Source organism: Hippopotamus amphibius, chromosome 15 (assembly GCF_030028045.1).
Source record: "Hippopotamus amphibius kiboko isolate mHipAmp2 chromosome 15, mHipAmp2.hap2, whole genome shotgun sequence".
Classification (NCBI taxonomy): Eukaryota; Metazoa; Chordata; class Mammalia; order Artiodactyla; family Hippopotamidae; genus Hippopotamus; species Hippopotamus amphibius.
Window position 1 is genome coordinate 4,804,064 of NC_080200.1, and position 24,343 is coordinate 4,828,406.

Below are 24,343 nucleotides of genomic sequence, written 5' to 3' on the forward strand. Positions count from 1 at the left end.
CATTCTACTGGGATGCAGATGTGGTGGGGTAGCTTCTTGAACCATACAGATGACCAAGAGGTGGAAAAACAACCATATAGAAAGAGCCTGGGTCTCTGGTACCCTTAAGCTCTCACACCAGCCCTGGGGAGCTCATGATTGGATGTTATGGAAGAAAGAAACAAATTTCTATCTTCATTAAACCATTATTATTTTAGGTCTCTGCTACAGCAGCTGAACTTATATCTTAACTTATAGATACCCCCTTTCTTCCTTGCTAAATAAACCAGGATTTTGTTCAGGCATCCGGAAAACATGGCTTTAGGGAGGCAGGATTTAGCCCCAGGGAGTAGGTCATCCCTATTGCTAAGGATTGGTTAAGGCATGGATGTGTGATATAATTCTAGCCAATGAAACATGATGGAAGATGTGATGAAAGGCTTCTAGGAAAGTTCTCTTTACTGAAATCAGTCTCAGTGAAAAGACCTTCGGACATTGCTGTGATGTTTCAGATGTGGCAGCCATTTTGCAACCATGAGGAAACAAGCTTGACAGTGGTTCTGTCACAAATAATTGAGGACAGTGGTTCTCAAACTTTTTGGTTTCAAGATCTTCTTATATTCTTAGATATCTTTGAGGACCCTAAAGACCTTTTGCTTGTGTGAGTTACATCTACCAAGATTTACCATATTAGAAACTAAAACCCTAAAACTTTTAAAACACATGACTACACAAGCCCACATTCCTTTGGCCATCAGATAGATGATGTTATCACACATCATGCAACCTCTGTAAGATTCCATTGTACCCTCGTGAGAGAATCAGAGTGGAAAAAAGGGCAAATAATACCGTCATATTATTATGAAAATAATTTTGACCTTGAGAAACCCCTGAAATGGTCTCAGGGACCCCCGGGGGGTGATGCTTGGACAATATTTTGAGGGCCACTTCTCTAGAGATAGCAGAGAAGAAAGATGAAAAGAACCAAGTAGCCTGATGATGTTGGGCTCTGAGTTAACCTGTTCTGAGGCCATCTAACTCCAACTTCCGTTGAAAAAAAAATTGTCCTTTCTAGTTAAGCTGTTTCTAGTTAGGTGTTTTATTTGAAACCTAAGCATTCCAATGTATGGGCTTTGGGATCCAAGTGGTGTGGGATTGGATACATGCTCTCTTGCTCGTTGACTGTAGAGGGTTGAGAAAGTAACTTCAATCCCCTAACCTCCCATCTCTGCATTTGCAACACGTGCCTCTTCATGCTGTTGACCCAAAGGCCCCCAGGCCTCATTAGCCTCATGAATACAATTAAGGTCACAAGAATATTTGCACCTGGTGGTCCAGCTGTTAAGACTCCGTGTTTCCACCACAGGGGGCGTGGGTTCGATCCCTAGTTGGGGAACTAAGATCCCACATGCTGCGCAGTGCAGCCAAGGGGAAAAAAAAATTTTTTTGCACCAGAATTTCAATGCCTCAAAGTCGCCAGCTGCTGATGCAGGACTTCAACACCCCTCAAAGTCTCCCCCAGATATGCTGGGGTCACAGTGAGTATCTCACATGAGCTTAGAAACAGGCATTCTCATGGCCTCCATTCACCTGCCAACTTGAGGTCAGTCAGCCTGCTCACTCAATGACACCCTTCCCTCCCCAATAAAGCCTTCCTCTTGTAAAGGTCTCCCCAGTTGCCTGCGACCCATCTTAGAAAGTGCAGAAATAGCACTCTCTTAACTAGGGTGCTCTGCTATTTTTCAAAACCCCAGGATTAATGATGCTGGCTCAAAAATACAGGGCACAGTGGTGGGTGTGGGGGAAATTATTCACCTGATGCAAGGTCAGCATCTACTAGCCTAGGTCCTGCGCACCTGTACAGGTTCCCGAGACAGGAGCCCTCCTGATTCCAGGGAAGCCCACCGTGCTCCTGGGGCAGTGATGGAACCAGCTCAAAGGTCACAGTTTGAGAACCCAGCCTTGGCAAACTGGTTTCCCAGCCCATGGTCCCACCTACATCCTTGTTTTCCACGCTAAGGTCTCTGGTGCTTGTCAGCAGGTACGGTTAAACACATCTCCAGGAGGGACACCCAGTTCACAGTGGCTTCTCCAGAACACAGAGATACACCCACCCCTGCCCGACTTGCCCCGTCTGTATCATGAGACCCTACCCCACTGGAATAGATATTCCCGAACTGGGAAATCAGATTTTCTCTTTTGGGAATTTGAGGCTTGGAGCAGACACTAAGCCTGGGAGTCACCAAAACTGAGTTGCACCACTGGCAACTCTCTTAAGAGGCCCTGGGATATTGTCACGATGTTTAAGATATGGCAGCCATCTTGCCACCCATGAGAAGACAAGGCTGAGAGAAAAAGCAAATACTCAAGGGTAGTATTTGCCCTTCTGCTGCATCCTGCACACCTACCCTGGGTCCCAGCCTTCCCCAAACAACCCATCTCTCCATTTTCTCAGATATCCCGCTATCTTTCCAATGCTTTCTTTCTCCCTCCCTGTCCCCCGCTTCGGTTTGCTTCTTTGTTTTTGGTTTTTGCTTCAGCCAGCTTTCTATTGCCTGAATCCAACAAATGCATCAGCATTGGTATATTAGCTAGGGTTCTTTGGCAGCAAGCAATAGAAAATGATTCTGGTGAACTTACACTACAAATGTAAATGTGTGTGTGTGTGTGTTCACTTATTTAACTAACCAAATCATTTGTTCATTCATTCATTTGTTATGGGGAGATCATTAATCAAAGGAATTGCAGAGGACAAGGAAAAATAGAAACCGGAACAGCTTTGACCCTCTAACACACAATCTCTTCAGGGGGTGTGATTTTGGGTATGCATGAAAACAACTGCATTCAGTTCTTCTGTCCAAGCTCAAGCTTCAAATTCTGGAGAGCGTAGCCTGGGACACATCCCATCCTTGGCCAGAGGAGGGGGACCACCTTGATTGGCCATTCTGCTGAGACGATAACCAGGTGGTTGATGAAGGCAAAAATGGGGCCATGGATACCAAATGGGCAAAACCTCAAACAAATCTGATGTCCCCTCTGCCTTCAACCAAATGCCAGCCCTTGGGCAAATCAAGCGTGCCTGAAGATGCTGCGCCGCCCAGCCTCCCAAACTCTTAAGCCTCCATTTAAAACACAGAGGAGGAAGGGAAGGCTGGGATGTAGTGAGAGAGTAGTACTGACATATATACACTACCAAATGTAGAATAGATGGCTATTGGGAAGCTGCTGCATAACACGGGGAGATCAGCTTGATGCTTTGTGATGACCTAGAGAGGTGGGATAGGGAGGGTGGGAGGGAGGCTCAAGAGGGAGGGGATATGGGGATATATGTTTAAATACAGCTGATTCACTTTGTTGTACAGCAGAAATTAACACAACATTGTAAAGCAATTATACTCCAATAAAGATGGAGGGAAAAAAAGATATCACAAGATGCTTGGGATCGTAAAAGTAACATCTCATCAAATAAAGAGTGAGGATAACTGCGATATAACAGTTATTAACTTCATGGGAAATTGTTTTAAAATTTAAAATTTTCTGGTTAAATGTGAGTAAACATAAAAAGCTCTGTTCTAGCCTAAAAAAAAAAAAAAAAAAGTCCGTGACTCTCATATATAAAATCCAAATTCTTAAACTTGGCTTATAAACTTCCTCCATAACTCACCTTTCTCCATCTTCAACTTTATAATCCGGGTGGAAGGAATAACTCAGTTCTGAAAGAGCCATACTTACTCTTAACCTCTTACCTCCAGAAGTTCGCACATACAGTTCCCACTGCCTGGAATGCTCTCATTCCCACCTACCCCTCTTCCCCAGGCCAATTACTCCGCCTTTAACCTGGGCATCATTTTCTCCCTCTAGTCTTCCTAATCCCCCAAGGCGGCGTCAGGTGGCCTTCCCTTATGCCCTGTGCCATCCCACTTTCCTGACACTGGTCAGGCTGTTCTGGAACTGTCTGGCTCTGCCGCTAAACCTGGCTTTGAGAATGGGGGCTGTGGCTTGCCCCTTCTCCATTATAACCTCAGGGACCAGAAAATCGTAGGTGCTCAATAAATCCCATTGACTGGATCTCAACACAGTCCAGGTGGATCATCTGTCACACACATGAGCACACTTGGCAGACGGTCTTGCATCTAGAAAGTTCTGAGTAGGAGGCACTACAACTGTCACTTTCCAATCTATTGACCACCTGACTTTACAGACTGTTCTTAATCCTTGCACACCCCTCAAGGTCCAGCATTCTAGTTCTTATTTGGTAATGAGAAGCTTGAGTCTCAGAGAGGTGGAGTGATTTCTCCAAGGTTGCACAGTGCTGGGGGGCTCTGAAGTTTGCTTTTACTCGCTGCTTTGAATGGCAGGAGGACTAGATGGGTGGTGACGATTAAGAGGGGGCTCCCCTGCTTCCTGGCTGTGTGATCTAGGGACACTGGGTCCCCCTTTCCTGCACCAGTAAAACAGGAGAGGATCATCACTGCCACCATGAAGGCTGTTAGGTGTGATGCGTGAGGCCAGGCATTGAAAAGCTACCTTACCATGCACATGGTTTTGGCTCAAGAAATAGGAGATGCTACCGCTGTCCTTGTTACTGTTGAAGGAGGTAATAAAAACAGGCTTGTTACTGGTATCAATGTTCCATGCTAAGTGGCCTGAAGGGTGAAGGCAGGTGTTCTCAATAACACCCCTGAGTGTGCAAAGTGAGGACAGAGCAATGGGAGGTGCCTATGACTAATGGGCTCCAAACAGTTCCAGAGTTCCTGATAGAATCAGAGACCGCCCTGATGCCAAGATCTCCCTCCCTGACCTCCAGGGCTGGGTCCCTGCGTTTCCCAACCACCAGCCCCACCCAGACTCGGAGAGGCAGGCGAGGCACTTGCCTGAGATCGTGCCCAGTCCTGAGCTCAGGACGCACGTGAGTTGGACTCCCTGGGTCCTGGCCCCAGTAGGTGCCTTCACCTCCATTCACTCATTCATTCGTTCACTCACTCATCAGTCATTCCTTCAGTACCATCTGTGTGCTCAAGGACCTTACCAGTGCCTGGAAACAAAGTCCCTGCCTTTATGGGGTATCCAGTCAGAGTTTGGGGGATACTGTGTGCTTCGTTTTCCTCCTCTATAAAACAGAGGCCCTGTCTCTGAGCACCGAAGCGAGGATTTGCGCGGGTGGCACTTTTGTTCACAGATGCAAACCCCCAGGGTCTAGAACAGTGCCTGGCACACAGTAGGTGCTCAGTGAATTTTTGTAGAGAATAATGCATGCAAAGAATACGTGTCAATAGTGCGTACGTGTGCCTGGCACATGTACTGTGTACCACAGGGTGGCTGTTATTCTATCGATAGAATGCTTTGCTGTTTTGATCACCAGTACCCAGCAGGACATCTGGTAAGTGGATGTAGCTGGATTTCTTAGAACTGGAAGGAGGAAAGGGGGAGAGATGGAGGGAGGGAAGGAAGGAGGGAGGGAGGGAAGGAAGGAGGGAGGGAGGGAAGGAAGGAAGGAAGGAAGGGAGAGAGGGAGGGAGGAAGCAGATTGACCTGAGTTGACGCCTCACCTTAGGCTTTCTCATTCACCCCAAACACCCTGGGCTAAAACCACAGCCCCCGCCAGCCACCCCACGCACAGCTTCTCTCCAGAGGCACTGCTTCACTTAAGGATTCCATTGATTCATTGTTTCTTCCTTTACCATCTCTGCCCTCCCCACTGGACTGTGACTTCCATGAGGACAGGAAACACCTGTTTTATCGCCAGCCTTGTTTCCAATGCCTATCACGCTGGGCACCCAGTAGGCAGGTGCTCAAGAAAAATTCACTGACTCATTCAAATCAACAAACGTGGCCAGGGGGTGGGAGGGATAAATTAGGAGTTTGGGATTACGGAGTAGATACACACTACTGAAGATAAAATAATCAACAAGGACCTAGTGTATACAGCACAGGGAACTACATTCACTATCTTGTAATAACCTATAATAGAAAAGAATTTGTAAAAGAATCGATACATGTATATGTATAACTGAATCACTTTGCTGTACATCGGAAACTAACCCAACATTGTAAATCAACAACAAGAAATGAAAACCAAAACAAAACACGGCCACACCTCCCCTTCGCTTTTTCTCCCCACTGCCAAAGCTCAAGCTCCCGCCACCCACCCCTGGCCCTGTCACCTGCCGAGGACCCCGTCTGCATCCATTCCACACGTGCACATGAGTGTCGGGGCTGGACTAGGGGCGTGGGGCACGAGCCACAGTCCCTCCCCACATGGCACTTACTTGCATGAATTAAGATGCACATGATTGATTGTTAATCACTCAGTAACTGAGTGGCCTCACGGCACTGTGGGTAAGTGAGAGACTCTGGGACTTGGTGGCCAGGGTTTAACTCTGGTACTCCTAGCGTTCGCATGCTTGCAGTTCACATGCTGTGCAACCCTGGGAAGGAAATGTACCCTCTCTGAGCCTTTATTGCCCCCATCTGTAAAATGTGGAGAATAAGAATTTTATGAGGATTACAGGAAGTGCTATTTGTTAAATAAAATTAATGTCAAATAAAATCAATGTTAAATCTTTCTCGTCTCTCCGTGCTATATTTGCTTCCAACAACAACAACAGCAATAATAATAGCGTCGACTTATTCAATGCTTAGGATGTGCCAGGAGCTTTGAGTTTTTAAAAAGATCTCTATTTTTTTTTTAAATTGAGGTATAATTCACAGACTATCCAATTCATTCTTTTAAAGTGCACGTAATCTATTCAAAGGTTGCCCAACCACCACTGCTAATTCCAGAATATGTTCATCGCCCAGAAAGGAAACCCTGTCCCCATGAGGAATCACTGTCCCTTGCCTTCCCCCAGCCCCTGGTAACTACTCACCCACTCTCGGCCTCTGTGGATTTGTCTGTTCTGGACGTTTCCTATAGCTGGAGTCACATACTGTTTGGTCTCTTGGGTCTGGTTTCTCTCACTGAGCATTGTGTTTTCAAAGTCCATCCATGTTGCAGCGTGGGTCAGTGTTTCACTCCTTTTTTTCTTTTTTTAAGAATTTTTATTGGGATGTAATTGACATACGATAAACTGCATATAGTCACTCCTTTTGAAGGCTGGATAATATTCCACTGTTTGGATGGACCACACTGCATTTATCCATTCATCCACTGAGGGACATCTGGGGTGTCTGGTAGCTGTTACACCCTCTCCATGCTCCTATGAGTCAAAAATGACTAGCACCCCCAGCCTCTGCCAGAAGCCCCCTTTTTGCATAGGTACTCAGTAAAGATTTGCTGAATAAAAGGAATGAATGAATGAGTTTTTCTCCCCTAGCAGCTACCACCACCACCCCCTGGCATCCTATACCCTTGGCTCCTGTTTAATCTTTGTCTCCTGCATCCCCCAGGATCTGCGCCTCCCCCCCCATGAGAGCAGGTGTTTCTGTCTGCTTTAATCACTGCTGTGTCCCCAGAACGGGAACAGTGCCTGGCTGCATCAGTCCCCGATGAATGAAGAGTGAAATAAAGGGGTCATTTCAATCCGACCCCCCCCCCCACCCCGCATCAGCCCCAGGAGGCCCGCCAGGTGGGATTCAGCAATGCCTGATTTTCCGAAGGATGAGAGAGGTCCAGGGGAACTTGCTGAGTCTGGGCCCGGGATATATCATGAGCATGACCGCCAGTTTCACGCGTGCGATTATTTAATTAATGGTATCTGTCCTCCCTGAGGGCAGGAACCGTGCCCTTCTCGGTTTTCGTGGGACCTGGCATGTGAGAGGTGCCCTATAATTAATTGCTGTTGCTGTGAGTGTTGAGGAGGAGAAGGGCAGAAGAGGGAGGTGTGGTTTAGAGCTCATAGGACCTGCTGGTCACAGCCAGGGGCTCAGAGAGGGGCAGGCCTCCGTCCTGGGTCACACAGCATCCAGGGAAGAGAGAGCCTGGAGTTATTAGCACACTGCAGAGGTCAAGGCTGTTGGAAGGGAAGGTGGGGACACTGTTGGAGGTGTGGATGCTGCAGCCTACACCTCCACACAAACCCTCTCCGCTCTCGTCTCCCTGTCTCTTCGATATCCACCCACCCCAAGACTCCCCTTACTCGTCCCCACCTCTGTGCCTTTCCCGTGCAGTTCCCCACGCCAGGCATACCATCCCTTTGTTCTGGATCTGAGCATCCAAGGGGGAGTTTTCTAGAGAGGGTGGGATGTGGAGCTTCTGAAGCTTTGGCAGGATCTCGGGGAAGAAATTCAGCAGCACAGCTGCCTCTTGGAGCCGGGGGGCCTTAAAACGCCTCCCCCACACCACTTGAAACTCTCCTAAGTTGTCAGCAGCCCAGAAGGAGGCCACACCTGGAGGCCACCAGGCCAAAGCAAACAGGTGCCAACGGGAGCGGCCCACACCTTGACTTCTCCCCCTGCCCCACCCCACTCAGCCCCTCCCACACCCCTGGCCTCTGTTCCTGTTGGATCACCCTTCCTGGCTCCTGGTTAGACTGTGAAATGTAACCAGGTGTTCCAGCCAGCCCCAGATCATCGACTCCCCTGTGCTCCGAAGTCAGCCATGGCTCCCGAGTGCCCTCATGATGGAGCACGCACTCTTCTGCCTGGCAGTCCTGACCTGGCCCCTGGAAACTTCATCAGCCCTTTTTCTCATCCTCGGTCCCTCCCGCTCAGGCAGGCAGCCTGGGTGCTGGCTTCAAGCTACCAGCTCTTCTCTCTCATCTCAAGACCCTTGCATATGCTGTTTCCTTTGCCCCATACACCTTAGAGAACATTTACTCATTCCTTAAGCATCAAGGTTCCCTCCCCATTCAGTAGAGGCTTCACGCCCACCCCATGGTTCCCTACCAGCCCACGTCTGCCCCCCTGTTTTTTCCCCTTTGCCACGAGCTAACCATTGGGCTGGGGGTGTCCATTTCTAATTCTGAACCACCCCCTCCAAAGCCTGGGGGCACTGAGCCTCTCTGGGACCCTGGGATCACCCAGCACAGGTTGGTTTACAGCATTTTTGTTGAATGAATGAGTCTGTCGATGAATACAGGATAAATTTCAAACACTCCAATTCAGCATTGAAAACTGCACCTTTATCTCACCTCATGTTTTAGCCACAGAGACATACTTTCCCAAACTGGTTGTCCCTCTTTTACTTTATAGGACTTAGCACATCCTTTTCTTCTCTTCTGCTTTCTTTTCCAGATTCCGGCCCGACTTGATGAGCTCCTATTCATCCTTCAAAGCCAACGCCTAGGTGCCCTCCTCCATGAAGCCTCTGAACACCTAAGCCGAGTCCTCTAGTGCATCCTTCTTCTATACCCTGACTGTATTGGGCTGGGCTCTGCCTCCCCAACCCCCAGGTTCAGAGCTCCTTGCAAGTAGATCAACAAGAAAGCAAAAGGTTCTTCAGAGAACACTGTTTTCAAGTTATGAGCTATGATTCTTAAGTGGATCGTGACGAAATCCACGTGCACAGATTTTTAAAATTTTTCTACTACGTATTTTGTCTTTCATTGACATACCTAGATTAAAAGCATGCTTTTAAAAAGCTGCCTAGTATTTTGACATCTATTCAGCCCTACACAGATTGGTGACAATGTTACAGCTTCCTTTTTTTGGGGGGGGGCCTCACAGCATGTGGAATCTTAGTTCCCTGACCAGGGATCAAACCCGCACCCCCTGCAGTGGAAGGGCGGAGTCCTCACCACTGAACCACTAGGGAAGTCCCTGTTATGGCTGCCTTTTGATTCATTTATTTATTTATGGCCATTGCAAATGTCTCAGAGATGACTTTGTACACAAACCTTGACAGCCATAGGGATTATCTCTTTGCTGAAAGTTCCTAGAGGTACAACAGCAGGGCCAAGAATGGAGTTTATTTGTAAATTGATGTCTTGACACAAGTTGTCAACTTGCTCGCAGTAAGCTGCAGAATGTGAGTGTGCCTACATTCATCAAAAAATAAACTCATTTTTGGGACCTCCCTGGTGGCCCAGTGGGTAGGACTCCGAGCTCCCAGTGCAGGTGGCGCGGGTTCGATCCCTGGTCCGGGAACTAGATCCTGCATGCATGCTGCAACTAAGAGTCCACATGCTGCAGCTAAGAGTCTGCATGCCTCAATTAAGGAGTCTGCATGCCACAACGAGGCTCCTGCGTGCCACGACTGAGACCCAGAACAGCCAAAAAAAAAAAAAACTCCAAAAATTAAAAGAACAACATCTTGTGACGTGAAAATTATATGAAATTCACATTTTGGCATCCACAAATAAAGTTTTATTGGTACTTAGCCATGCTCTTCTGTTTACATATAGTCTGTGGCTGCTTCCCAGCTACAAGGGCAGAGTTGAGTAGTTGTGATAGAGATCATACGGCCCCCAAAAGCCAAAACTATTGCCTATCTGGCCTTTACAGAGTTTGTGGATCCATGAACTATATGATTTATTAACTATGGTGACGGGTTTAGGGTACTCAAAAGTGTGTTGGAGAAGAAAGTCTTGGGGAAACCCTTTATAACATAACTCAATTCCTCATACCCTGACCTATTTGCCAGAGCCTTTTTAGTAGAATAGAAGATACCCAAGGGAATTCCCTGGCAGTCCAGTGGTTAGGACTCTGCGCTTCCACTGCAGGGGTCTTGGGTTTGATCCCTTGTAGAAGAACTAAGATCCCACAAACCCCAAAGTGCAGCTAAAAAAAAAAAAAAGACAGGTTGAAGGATGCTGGCATGGAGGGGAATTTTGCATGAGAGCACATGCATCTGGACGCAGCCCACAACTGAGCCAGCCCTCTCCATGCCTTCTGTGGGGTGGGCTGGACAGAGAACTTTCTAGACTGTAGGGACTGCTGGGGAATGCAAAGAGGAGGGGTCCAGAACCCCAAACCCTCTTCTCAGTCTCCAGGCATCAGCACATTCATCCCCCTCCCATTTTATAGGGAAGACCACTGAGGACCAGAAAGGGTCTGTATCTCTGGCTTAGGAGAAGCAAAAACTGGGGGTGGGGGAGGGCGACTTCAGGGACCCCTTGAATCTTAAACTCTTGCCTCCCAGCTCTGGGAAGAGGTGAGGTCAAAGGTAATAGAATCAGAGAAACCTGGGCATCCTGGCGCTGGGTGTTCCCCCCCAAAAAAAACCTCTCCTGGACTTGCCAAGTTCAAATCCCAGCTCTAAGTACCAGGGTGGGGACTTCCCTGGCAGTTAAGACTCTGCCTTCCACTGCAGGGGGCATAGGTTCGGTCCCTGATCAAGGAACTAAGAACCCACATGTCTCAAATGCGGCCAAAATAAAAAAGTACCAGGGTGATCTTTGGCATATCTTTCAATCTCCCTGAATGCCTATTTCTTCACCTGGAAAATGGGACTAACTAACTCTATATACTGTACGTGGTGCCTAATTCCCAGTGTCAAAGTGAAGATTAAATGAGTTTTTTCACGCAAAATGTTTAGGACGATGCCTGGCACACAGTAGGCGCTAAATAAAGGCCATTATTTGCATGGCTGCGTGTTCACCATTAATTGAGCATGTACTATGTGCAGGGCACAGAGCAAAGGACGTTGCCTCATCACCCACCATCCTGGGAGCCCCAGGAAGGCAAGCCCACTGCCTTATTCACTGCGGTGTCCCCAGCACCCCACACAGGATAGCGTAGCAGCATGTGTCCTTGGCCACTTGCATCTTTCACGTTTTGGCTACATGCCATTGCCATTGAGGGCATCCAAGATTTTTGAGCCCTTCCCATGTGGTCCTGGTAACAGGGGCTGGGGTAAGGATGACCGGCCATCCCAGAACTGAAGGGTCTCCCGGGACATGGGACTTGCGGTGCTGAAACCAGGATGGTCCCAGCATACTGGGATGAGTTGGTCACCCTGGGCTGGGGGTACAGCTGAGCATGAGGCAGACACAGCTGCCTCCTCCAGGAAGTCCTCCCTGATCCACCCCTCCACCACTGGCTCAGGAGCTGCCTCTGGGCTCCCCGAAGCTGCCTGTGCACCTCCCATCACAGTGCCATCACCCTGGGTTGTGAACACCTGGAGTCGCCTCTGTATCCTCTGCTCCAGGAGGGCAGAGGCAGCTCTTTTTCCAGGTCTCTGCTGTATTTCCAAAACCTACCACAGAGCCTCATGCCAAATAGACAGTCTAATGAATGAAAGTCAGAAGGCAGGCCTTCCCTAACAAATAAGCAAACCGAGGCTCAGAGAGGCGGGCTGCTCCAGCAGGATTTCCCAGTGAGGATGTGGAGGAGCTGGGGTTTTGAACCTCCCTCTGCTGAGACTCTGTCCCGTCAGCCCTCCCGCCTGGCCCTCACCGTGTTGTAGAACTCGGCCACCAGCTCCGAGTGCTGGAAGTTGCTCTCACACCAGTCCACCTCGGAGCTCTGATAGGCGAAGATACTGGGCATCCTGACGCAGCCCCTGCCACCCGCTGGCTGCGTCTGGCGGAGAGGAGCGTGTGATCTTAAACAAGGCCGGGTCCAGGCAAGGTGGGGAAGGGATGGCGGGGTGCCCCGCAGCAGGCTGAGAGGAAAAACCTGCTGGACGGCTCCCTGGTTGCACCAGGACAGCCTGCCAGTGCGGTGGTGGCGGCTGCCCTGGGCATAAACAGAGGGGCTGGCACCGTCCAGGTGGGGTGGGGGTGAGCGGGGAGGGGGCCTCCCTTCCTGGCCCCCTAGGAGTGGGAGTCAGGGGGACTGTTTTTTGGAAGAGTCATTTGAAATAATGATGGTGGGGACTTCCCTGGCAGTCCAGTGGTTAGGACTCCGAGCTCCCAATGCAGGGAACTAGATCCTGCATACATGCCGCAACTAAAGATCCTGCGTGCCCCAACTAAGACCTGGAGCGGCCAAATAAATAAATAAATTTTTTAGAAAATGATGATGATGACCCCACTGAGATGAGTACTTTGCCATCCCCACTTTGCAGATGGGCAAACTGAGGCAGAGAGCAAAGTCATTTGCACAGAGCATGCAAGGTGATGACATCGAGATGTGAAAACAGGCAGGCTCCAGACTCCAAGCTTCTTTTTTTTTTTTTTTAATTTATTTTTCAACTTATTTTTATTTTTTTTATTTTTTAAAATATTTTATTTATTTATTTATTCATTTATTTGGTTGCACCGGCTCCTTAGTTGCAGCTCGCGGGCTCCTTAGTTGTGGCATGCAAACTCTTAGTTGCAAGCAAGCATGTGAGATCTAGTTCCCTGACCAGGGATCGAACCCAGGCTCCCTGTATTGGCAGCATGGAGCCTTAACCACTGCACCACCAGGGAAGTCCCTATTTTTATTTTATTTATTTATTTATTTATTTATTGGCGGCACTGCTGCCTTGAGGGATCTTAGTTCCCCAACAGGGATTGAATCAGGCCACCACAGTGAACGCGCCAAGTCCTAACCACTGGACTGCCAGGGAATTTCTCAGACTCCAAGCTTCTAACCGTTAGGTTTTACTACCTCAACACCACCAAAGCTCCACGTTGCTGCTTCCCAGATCACACCTGCCCCAATGGACTGCACTCAGCTCCTTTGGCGTCTTTGGTGACAGAACCTCCTTTGGGGGGCCTCAGTCTTCCTGTCTGTGCTATGGGAGGCTGGGCCAGATTGAAGTCATTTCCCTTGGGTGGACAAGACCTCATACACCTAGACTGTCCCAGCTTTCACCAGGGGCCACCTCCAAAGCCCCTCTGAGGGAAGGAATCTGTGGAGTTCCAGGTCTGAGGCCCCCAATCCTGGCAATCCTGGCTTCCCAGGGCTGTGGAAAGCTCTGGCTGGAGAGTCAGACAGGCCTGAGTTTGAATTCTGAGTTCCTCCTGTTCCTAAGCTGTGTGGCCTTGGGTAAGTGAATTCACCTCTCTGAGCCTCGGTTTTCTCGCCTGTACGATGGGAATAATAATAGTACCTCCCTCTTAGGGCTACTGTGAAGATTTAATGAGCTGATACAGCATTTTCCTAGGAAGAACATTTTTGGTGATGGTAGCCCTGCATTCAGAATCACTGAACTGTGTGGCGAGAAATCTACTTATTCCCTTTTCAATTCTCAATTGTTCCAGGAGAGGGGTCTCAGTTGGTGCTAATACATGTTTATGCCTCAACATTTAATCCCTTTGTTTGATAAAAAACCCTTCGGCAGGCAACAGTATCCAGCTAGACTGTCTTGGCATTATTTACACTGTATTTATAATATTTTATTTTATTTTATTTTACCCAGGTTCTATTTTTATTTCCCGGGAATTCTTTTTTTTTTTAAATTATTTTTTTTGGAGGGGGTTTACACCAAGTTCAATCATCTGTTTTTATACACATATCCCCCTATTCCCTCCTTCCCTCCACTCCCTGTAATATTTTAAAATAAGCTTGTCTTACAGCTGCTCCTGCCAGTTTCCATTCATGGCAGGGTTACAAAGTTTCCTTTTAGAAATGAATGGATTGAAGCCTTATAATTCTGGAGGTGGTTACACAAATCTAGACAGGTGAAAAAATTGCATAGACACAGGCATGAATAAGTGTAAAAGCTGCTGAAATCTGAATAAGGTCTATAGATCATATCAATATAAATTACCTGGTTTTGAAATTGCACAGTTATATAAGATGTGCCATTAGGGAAATCTGAGGAGGGGATACAGGAGATCTCTCTGTACATTTTTCGCAACTTCTTATGAGTGTAAAATTATTCTAATATAAAGAGTTTTTAAAGTAATTGATTTAGATTTTTAATTGGTGGATGAATAGATCAACAAAACGTGGTCCATCTCAGCAAAGCAATACTGTTCAACCTAAAAAAGGAAGGAAATTCTGACATATGCTATACTATGGATAAACCCTGAGGGCGTGATGCTCATTGAAAGAAGCCAGTCACAAAGGATAAATACTGTCTGATTCCACTCAGAGGAGGTCCCGAGAGGAGTCAGGTCCATAGAGACAGGAAGTAGATGGTGGGGGCCAGGGACTGGGAGAGGGGATGGGGAGTGAGTGTTTCATGGGGACAGAGTTTCAGTTTGGGAGGATGAGAAAGTTCTGGAGATGGAGGGTGGGGATGGTTGCACAACAGTGTGAATGTCCTTAATGCCACTGAGCTGTGCCCTTAAAAATGGTTAGGATGGTACATTTCATGTTATGTATATTTCACCATGAATTGATTTAGGTTTTTAAAGGGGGTGTTTCTTGACCACGTGGGGAAAGCAGGGGGGTGGGGGTTGGCGTGGGATGAATTGTGAGATTGGGATTGCCTTATATACATTACTAATAAGAAAAAAAATCAAATTGCACACTTTAACTATATGCAGTTTATTGTAAAAAAAAAAAAGGGGGGGTGTTATTTGACAAAATATCTTAAGTAAATAAGAGGTCAGGTGGGGGGTGGATACAAGAAAACCCCGAGGGTCATCTGTAAAGTCAGAAACTTGGGAACTATTGAGGTTGTGTATGCTGAGGGCTCAGCCCAGAGCTGGCAGTGAATAAAAAGAGGCTATTATATCATCATCACCATCACCATCACTATCTACAAGATGTCAAATGCTTCCATGTTTGCATTCTGCCAGGTACACAGAGAGCCACCTTCAAGATCCTCTGGAGGGGATGGGAAAGAAGTCATGTTTAGAGGTAACAGAAGTTTCCAGAGCCTGAGTTAAAAGCTCGACCTGGTTCTCTACTCCCCTAGATCAGCAACAACCCCGCCTGTAGCCACAGCCCTGTCCCCAAATCCCCTCCCCAGGTGGACCAGGAGAGCAGACAAACACCACTGCCACTGCCACGCCAGCCTTTCCCAGCCCAGCTGGAAGCAGATAGACATCCCTCCTGCGTCCCTCCCTAGTCAAATCTGGGCCGGGACACAGCCCTCGGCTCTCCTGGATCTTGGTTAAGGGTTTAGCAGCCGGAAGCAAGGTGTTAACAGGTGCCTACACCTAGCCCAGCCTGGAGTTTGGGAAATGCACTTGCACTGCACACACGGACTGGGGCAACAGGGCGGCGAGACAAGTGTGTGGGTGCTGAGGGGGCAGTGCTCTCCCTCTGCCAACGAGCAGGTGTGAAGGGCCAGAGCCTGGGTGGAGGAGTGACGTGTCTCTGTGGCTGTGCTGCAACAAGTTAGCACAAACAGTGGCTCGAGACAACACACATTTACTATTGTATGGTTCTGGAGATCAGGAATTCAGAAGGAGTCTTATGGGGTGAAAATCCAGGTGTGGGCAGGGCTGGCTCCTTCTGGAGGTTCCAGGGGAAGTGTCCACATCCTGGCTTTTTCTAGCTTCTAGGGGCTGCCTGCATTCCTTGGCTCATGGCCCCTTCTTTCATTTTTAAAGTGCATCGTCCCCTCTTTAGATGCCATCATCTTACCCTCTTTTCTCTGATTTGGACCTTCTTATAAAGACACTTGTGATGGGGACTTCCCTGGTGGTCCACTGGCTAAGACTCCGTGCTCTCAATGCAGGGGGCCCGGGTTCTATCCCTGGTCAGGGAACCGAGATCCCACATGCCGCAACTAAGAGTTCACATGCCACAACTAGAAAGATCCCATACGTGGCAATTAACATCCTGCGTGTCACAACTAAGACCCAGTGCAGCCAAATAAATAAATACATATTAAAAAAGAAACAGACCCTTGATGACGCTGGGTCCACAAGGACAATGCAAGACAATCTCCTCCTCTCAAGGTCCTCAATTCAAAGACACCTCTGCCGTGGAAGGTGACACATTCCCAAGTTTCAGAGACAAGGATGTGGACATTTGGAGGGAAACCAATTGTCTACTCACAGCAGAGGGTTAGCAGGACTCGGGGGGAGGGGCTGGGGCTGAGACTGAACGAAATTGGGATTGAGATGGACACGGGTGGACACGAGGATGGAACTGGGGATGAGAATGGATACAGGGCTGGGAACCTGCCTCTGGATCAGGACGGGGTTGAGGCTGGAGGCTGAGTTGGGATTGGAGATGAGGCTGAAGGCGGCATTGGAAATGGAAGGCGCTGGGGATGGAAGTGGGGCCGGGGATGGGGACAGCACTGGGAGTGAGTTGGAGGACAACATTGGGATGGGTTTGGGGATGAGTATGGATGTGAGAGCATGGTGGGGGGTGGGAATGCAGACCCCATCTCTTCGGAAGTGAAGCTGTGGATGGGACTTTGTCCGTGGTGGACCTGGGCATCCCACCCCAGATCAACGCCCATGGGGCTTGTAAGGGTGGGAGGTAGACGCCAACGGGGTGTTGAGGAGGCTGACAACTAGCCATGACTCTTCCCCATCTCTGCTCACCCAGGCAAAGGTCTGATATAAATCATAGAAAAACACAGGTGGCCGAGAGAAAATGAAACTCACTGATAATCTTACAGTCCAGAGACAACTGCTGTTACTACTGGGTTAGGGTTAGGGTTTTCAGCTTGCACAATCATTCATGTTATTTTTTTTTTCACAAAGATTTGGGTACTACTGTATGTTTGTTCCTAATTTTTTACTTAAAATGCCATTAACAGCCTTCCATATTTCAAAGCCTTCTTCACTGTAATTCTTTTAAGTTTTAGTCTTTCTTTTAACTATGGGAAAATACACGTAACATAAAACTTGCCACCTTTACCATTTTTAAGGGCACAGCTCAGTGGCATTGAGCACATTCACGTTGTTGTGCAACCATCCCCACCCTCCACCTCCAGAACTCTTTTCATCTTGTAAAAATGAAATTTTGTCCCCAGTAAACACTAATTCCCCCTCCCCCAGCCCCTGACTCCCACCATCTACTTTCTGCCTCCATGAATTTGACTCCTCTAGGGACCTCCTGTAAGTGGAATCATTCAGTACTTGTCTTTTTTTGGTGTCTGGCTTATTTCACTGAGCATCTGTCGTCATTAGCATTCACGTTAGGTGTTCCTCTTTATTTTCCAAGATGTGGCTGCTAGAAAATTTTAAGTTGCACATGTAGGTCACATAAGATTTCTGTCGGACAGTGCTGGGCTAATGTTTATTACCAGTTTCAAGCACCATGCTAAGCAATATGTCATTTAATTGTCTCACATACCCCAGGAGCTCTGGGATGTGGAACTAAATCTGGGTCTCCAAAGTAACTGTTCTTAGGGGCTTCCCTGGTGGTCCAGTGGTTAGGACAATGCACTTGCACTGCCAAGGTCCAGGCTCAATCCCTGGTCAGGGAACTAAGATCCAGCAAACCGCATGGTACAGCCCAAACCAAACCAAAACAAAGTAACTGTTCTTGGGACTTCTCTCGTGGCGCAGTGGTTAAGAATCCACCTGCCAATGCAGGGGACATGGGTTCGAGCCCTGGTCTGGGAAGATCCCGCATGCCGTGGAGCAACTAAGCCCATGAGCCAGAACTACTGAAGCCTGCACACCTAAAGCCCGTGCTCCACAACAAGAGAAACCACTGCAATGAGAAGCTCACACACCGCAATGGAGAGTAGCGCCCACTCATCACAAACAGAGAAAGCCCGCGCACAGCAATGAAGACCCAATACAGCCAAAAATAAAATAAATAAATAAATAAAAATAAATTTAAAAAATAAAAATGACATAAACAAAATAAATCAACTATACTTCAATTTAATAAACAGCTTGATTCAGGTATAATTGACATATGACAAACTGCATGTATATAAAACACATAACTGGATATGTCTTGACTTATGTACACATCTGTGAAACCACCACTAAAATCCAGGTAATAAACATACCTACCTTAGCATAAGCTTTTGTTTTTGTTTTGTTTTGTTTGGGGGTTCTTCATTTAATAATTAGGTTTTGGGGGGGGACTTTCCTGGTGGTGCAGTGGTTAAGACTCCACGCTCCCAATGCAGGGAGCCCGGGGTTCAATCCCTGGTCAGGTAACTAGATCCCACATGCATGCCACAACTAAGAAGCCCCTGAACTGCAACTAACAAGCCTGTGTGCTGCAACTAAGACCCAGTGCAACCAAATAAACAAAATAAATATAAAAAAATAATAATTAGGTTTTTTAAAAAATATATGGCACATACAAAGCTTGACCAAGAGCTCACAATAATGAAAATTGAAATCAGTGCATTTTAAACTTCTAAGACATATTTTAATAGCAGTTTTTTTAAAAAGAAAAGCAACTTACTATCAAAAATTTAAAAATACAAGAAAATATGAGGAACCTCCCACCCAGATATCAGTACTATCTGGGCTTTAACTTTCCTATCTTGAGATGTGTGTGTGTGTGTGTGTGTGTGTGTGTGTGTTTACGTGTATATGTATATGCATATACACTACTCTAAGCTTTTAGAGTTGCTTTCTACCTACTTACTTTTCTAGCTTTCCATTTAGGGGAGTAGTGTAAAGTTGCTACCCGAAATGAATCTATGTAATCACGTTTTTGAAAAGTGAGTTCATTTAAAGATGATGTTTAAATAAATCGTGGTTACAGGTACAGAGGGGCAAAAATTTAAAGTCTGAAAATGCCCAGGGTCATGAAGGACATGATGGGACAACTGGTGAACTTTGAATATGGACTGTTTATTAGGTGACAGTATTGGTGGAAGTTTTCGGCATTTGATAAATGAATCATGGTTATGTAAGAGAGTGTCCTAGTTCTTAGGACATACATGCTTAAATATTGATGGGTAAAGGGACCTGATGCCCACAAGTTGCTCTGAAATAGTTTTTCAAAAATAGAAAGAGGGGGAAGGGAATATGGCAAAATGTTAGTGACTGGTAAATTTGAGTGAAAGGCACACGGCAGTTCATTGTACTCTTCTTGCAACTTTTCTGTTGCGATAGAAATGTCAATAAAAAGTTGTTTATTTCTTTTTTAAAGATGGCAAGTTAAGGGCGTTCCCTGGTGGTTCAGTGGTTAGGACTCTGCACTTTCACTGCCTGGGTTCAATCCCTGGTCGGGGAACTAAAATCCCGCAAGGCATGTGGTGAGGCCAAAAAGAAAAAATAAATAAATAAAGTTGGCAAATTAAAAGTATTGGTAGGACTTCCCTGGTGGCACAGTGGTTAAGAATTCGCCTGCCAATGCAGGGGACACGGGTTCAATCGCTGGTCCAGGAAGATCCCACATGCAGCAAAGCAACTAAGCCCGTGCGCCACAACTACTGAGCCTGCGCTCTAGAGCCCACGAGCCACAAGTACAGAGCCCACAAGTCGCAACTACTGAAGCCCACGAGGCTAGAGCCGGTGCTCCACAACAAGAGAAGCCACCACACTGAGAAGCCTACATACCACAACAAAGAGTAACTCCCCCGCCCACCGCAACTAGAGTAAGCCCGTGCACAGCAATGAAGACCCAATGCAGCCAATAAATAAGTAAATAAATTAAAAAAATAAAAAAGTAAAAGTATTGGTGAGAAGGAGAAGCAAAGGAAACGCTTATACTTCACTGAGGGAAATGTGAGATGGGCAACCGTTTTGGAAAACAATTTAATGTGATCTATTGGGTAGGGTCAGTCAATTGCTGGAATAAGAAAATACAGCAGATCTCAGTATCTTAAGAGTGAAATAAACTTTCACGCTAAGCTAAGTCCATTGAGTATGTGCGTCTACCCTGGAAGGCAGTCTGTTAGGTGGTCCAGGCTCCTTCCATCTATGATGTCTGCATTCCCCACATGTGGCCTCCACCCCCAGCATGAAGCTTCCAGAGTGGCCCTTGTAGGAAAGGACAGCATATGGAAGATACACTGCATCCTTAACCATCTCGGAGAAGAAAGACACACCTCACTTTGGTGTACTTTCTATTGGTCAAAACAAGTCACATGACCACAACTAGCTGCAAGGGAAGCTGTGACATGTAGTCTCTGGCAGAGCAGCTGCTCCCCCAAGAACAACTCTGCCTTGTGGAAAGGGAGCTTGAATCTTTGTGACAAGTCCTATAAAGCTGAAAATGAACAGATCCTGCAGCTGGGAACTCCCCTCCCAGATTTACATCCCCCTGAGAAACTCTCACACGCGGATCCAGATTTCATGCACAAGATTATTCAGAGGGCTTCCTTGGTGGCGCAGTGTTGAAGAATCCACCTGCCAATGCAGGGGACACACGTTCGTTCCCTGGTCTGGGAAGATCCCACATGCCGCGGAGCAATGAAGCTCGTGCGCCACAACCACTGAGCCTGTGCTCTAGAGCCTGTGCTCCACAACTACTGAAGCCCACGCGCCTAGAGCCCGTGCTCCACAAGAGAAGCCACTGCAATGAGAAGCCCGCGCACAGCAACTCCAGAAAGCCCACACGCAGTAATGAAGACCCAACACGGCAATAAATATAAATTAATTAATTAATTAATTAATAATAAATAAATATTATTCAGAGTAGCCCTGCTAGCGATAGCAAAAGCCTGGAATATTCATGAAACGTAGACCAGATAAACCAATGGTGGTGTCGTCATTCAATGGATGACATAGATTAGCGAACAGCAGGGATGTGCATCAACAAGCACGACTCGCAGCAAGACCATGCTGGGCCAAAACAAAAACAAAAACAAAAACAAAACAAGACAAGAAAGAAATTTAACCCTGTCATAAAACAGTACATCTGTTTATAGAATGATTAAAAAAAAAAAAGTCAGGCTACATTCAACAAATAGTATTTAGGGCGGGGCTGCTACCTAGCAGGCACACCCCTGGATGACTGCCCCAGGCGGTAAAATATGACAAAACTGGTGGGTAGGTATGTGCTGCTCCCAGCCTCCCTCACTCCAGCACGTTCCGGAGCACCTTGGCTTTGTCTCGGTGACCCTGGGGACTTCTTCATGACCCAGCAGCTTAAGGGTTAAGAGCTGGTCAATATTTTTATTTTTATTTTAAATTTTATTTATTTATTTCATTTATTGGCTGCGTTGGGTCTTCGTTGCTGTGTGCGGGCTTTCTCTAGTTGCGGCAAGCAGGGGCTACTCTTGGTTGTGGTGCGCAGGCTTCTCATTGCGGTGGCTTCTCTTGTTGTGGAGCATGGGCTCTAGGGGCACGGGCTTTAGTAGTTGTGGCGTGTGGGCTCAGTAGTTGTGGCTTGCGGGCTCTAGAGCGCAGGCTCAGTAGGCGTGGCGCACGGGCTTAGTTGCTCTGCGGCATGGGGGATCTTCCCAGACCAGGGCTCGAACCCGTGTCCCCTGCATTGGCAGGTGGATTCTTAACCACTGTGCCACCAGGGAAGCCCTGGTCAATATTTTTAATACTGCCTTGAGTTTAGGGAGACATGCATATGTGATAAAATGCTTAAAAAAAAAAAAAAAAGCGAAGAAATGGTGAGCACCAAATCCAGAGGAGTGCTCACCTCAGAGAAGGGAAGGGAGTGGGGGGGAGGATGCATCTTGTGAGAGTCACACTGGGGTTTTCACTGGGCTCTGTATGTGCTGTGAACTGTTTGTGCTTCACTCACACCCTGAAGCGGCCTCAAAGTTTAAAAAAATCCATCACAATACCCTTCTAACGGGGCTTAACTCCATGACTCATTTGGGAAACGACTGCCAGATAAAATGCAAGATGTCTAGTTAAATTTGAATTTCAGATAAGATAAACAATGAATAATTTTTAGCATGAGTGTGTCCTCTATACTGCATGGGATGGACTTACACTAAAACATGATTCCTTATGTATCTGAAATTCACATTTTAAAAAAATTAATTTATTTTTTGGCTGCATTGGGTCTTCGTTGCTGCGTGCGAGCTTTCTCGAATCGTGGCAAGAGGAGGCTACTACTCTTCTCGTGGTGCGTGGGCTTCTCATTGCGGTGGCTTCTCTTGTTGTGGAGCACGGGCTCTAGGCGTTTTCTCTCTCTCTCTTTTTTTTTTAAGTTTTGAAATATTCTATTTCATTTACCCCTCAAAGTTACATTAGATGAAATAACATTTTATTTTTTCAATTTATTTTTTAATTGGAATATAGTTCAATTCAAAGCTCTCAGCTCTTAACTTCTCCTTTATCACTTCTTTATCTCTGGGTTCAAAGTGTAGTTGATGAGCACCTACTGTGTGCCAGGTGGCATTCTAGGCTTTGGGGACAAAATAAGGGACAACTCTCAGGTGACATTTGAATGGAAAGATGAAAAAGAATCCACTTTGAGAAGACCTGGAGGCAAAGAGAGGTCCCAAACATTACCTAGACCCCATGAAGTCCCTGAAATTCACACTTAAATGGTCATTCTGCATTTTTCTTTGCTCAATCTGACAGCTAATTTGGAAGTATCTCCTTAACCAAACCTCTGTCCTGTTCCTTCCTCTAATGAGAAAGTTCTGTGAAACGTCTTTCAGTGCCTTCTCTTCTGAAATCCATTAACCCCCTAATGGTTATTCTGAGATTAACCTTTTTCGCACAGCTTCTGTTATTCATCTACAGGGGAATGGTGACGATTGGGGAAACATATTGCCACCTGGGATTTCTGCCAGATTTTAAGGTTGAAAGGATTCAGACTTGTAAATCTAGCCCCAAAGGCCAACGTTTTTCTTCAGCTTCACAGCTGAGATCACTGTGGTCCAAACGGAGAGACTCCACCCATCTCTTCCCAGCCCCCCTCTCAAAGGCTGGGTCATGGGTCAAATTGTGTTCCCCCACCCCAGAATGTAAGTTGGTTCAGCCACTATGGAAAACAGTATGGAGGTTCCTCAGAAAATTAAAAATAGAGCTACCATATGATCCAGCAATCCCACTCCTGGGCATGTATCCAGACAAAACTGTAATTCAAAAAGATACATGCACCCCAGTGTTCACAACAGCACTATTCTCAATACCCAAGACGTGGAAGCAACCTAAGTGTCCATTGACAGATGAAAGGATAAAGAAGATGTGATATAGGGCTTCCCTGGTGGCGCAGTGGTAAAGAATCTGCCTGCCAATGCAGGGGGCCTGGGTTCGATTCCCTGGTCAGGGAACTAGATCCCACATACATGCCGCAACTAAGAGTCTGCATGCCACGACTAAGAGTCTGCATGCCACAACGAAGATCCCACGTGCTGCAGCTGAGACTCGGCACAGCCAAATAAATAACAAATGTTTTTTTTTAAAAGTCACATTCTCGGGACTTCCTAGGTGGCACAGTGGGTAAGAATCCGCCTGCCAATGCAAGGGACACGGGTTCGATCCCTGCCCCAGGAAGATACCACATGCTGCGGAGCAACTAAGCCCGTGCGCCACAGCTATTGAGCCTGCACTCTAGAGCCCGTGAGCCACAACTACTGAGCCCATGTGCCATAACTACTGAAGGCCATGCGCCTAGAGCCCATGCTCCGCAACAAGAGAGGACACTGCAATGAGAAGCCCGCGCACCACAACAAAGAGTAGCCCCCACTCACCACAACTAGAGAAAGCCCGTGTGCAGCAACAAAGACTCAACACAGCCAATAAAATAAATAAATAAATTTATAAAAAAAAAAAAGTCACATTCTCTTTAAAAAAAATATATATATATATACATATAATGGAATACTACTCAGCCATAAAAAAAGAATGAAATAATT

General features: G+C 46.9%; 1 protein-coding gene and 1 non-coding gene across 5 annotated transcripts in view; one reads left to right on the forward strand and one right to left on the reverse strand.

Annotated features, from left to right (window-relative positions):
- ACER1 (alkaline ceramidase 1) overlaps nt 1–24,343 on the reverse strand; it is a 47,274-nt gene that overhangs the window by 8,104 nt on the left and 14,827 nt on the right. Inside the window, exon 1 of one of the 4 annotated variants that reach the window (XM_057708908.1) lies at nt 6,849–7,609. The exons of 1 other annotated variant lie outside the window; for it this stretch is intronic. In XM_057708908.1, the coding sequence (XP_057564891.1) occupies nt 6,849–6,965 (117 nt within the window). In that variant the 5' untranslated portion in view covers nt 6,966–7,609. Of the gene's footprint in view, nt 1–6,848; nt 7,610–12,255; nt 12,418–24,343 lie in introns of those variants that run through there. 2 more of the 4 variants (XM_057708905.1, XM_057708906.1) reach the window with 2 other exon arrangements.
- On the forward strand, nt 18,005–18,076 carry TRNAA-UGC (transfer RNA alanine (anticodon UGC)). Its single transcript has one exon. It is a non-coding gene; the product is annotated as a tRNA-Ala (tRNA).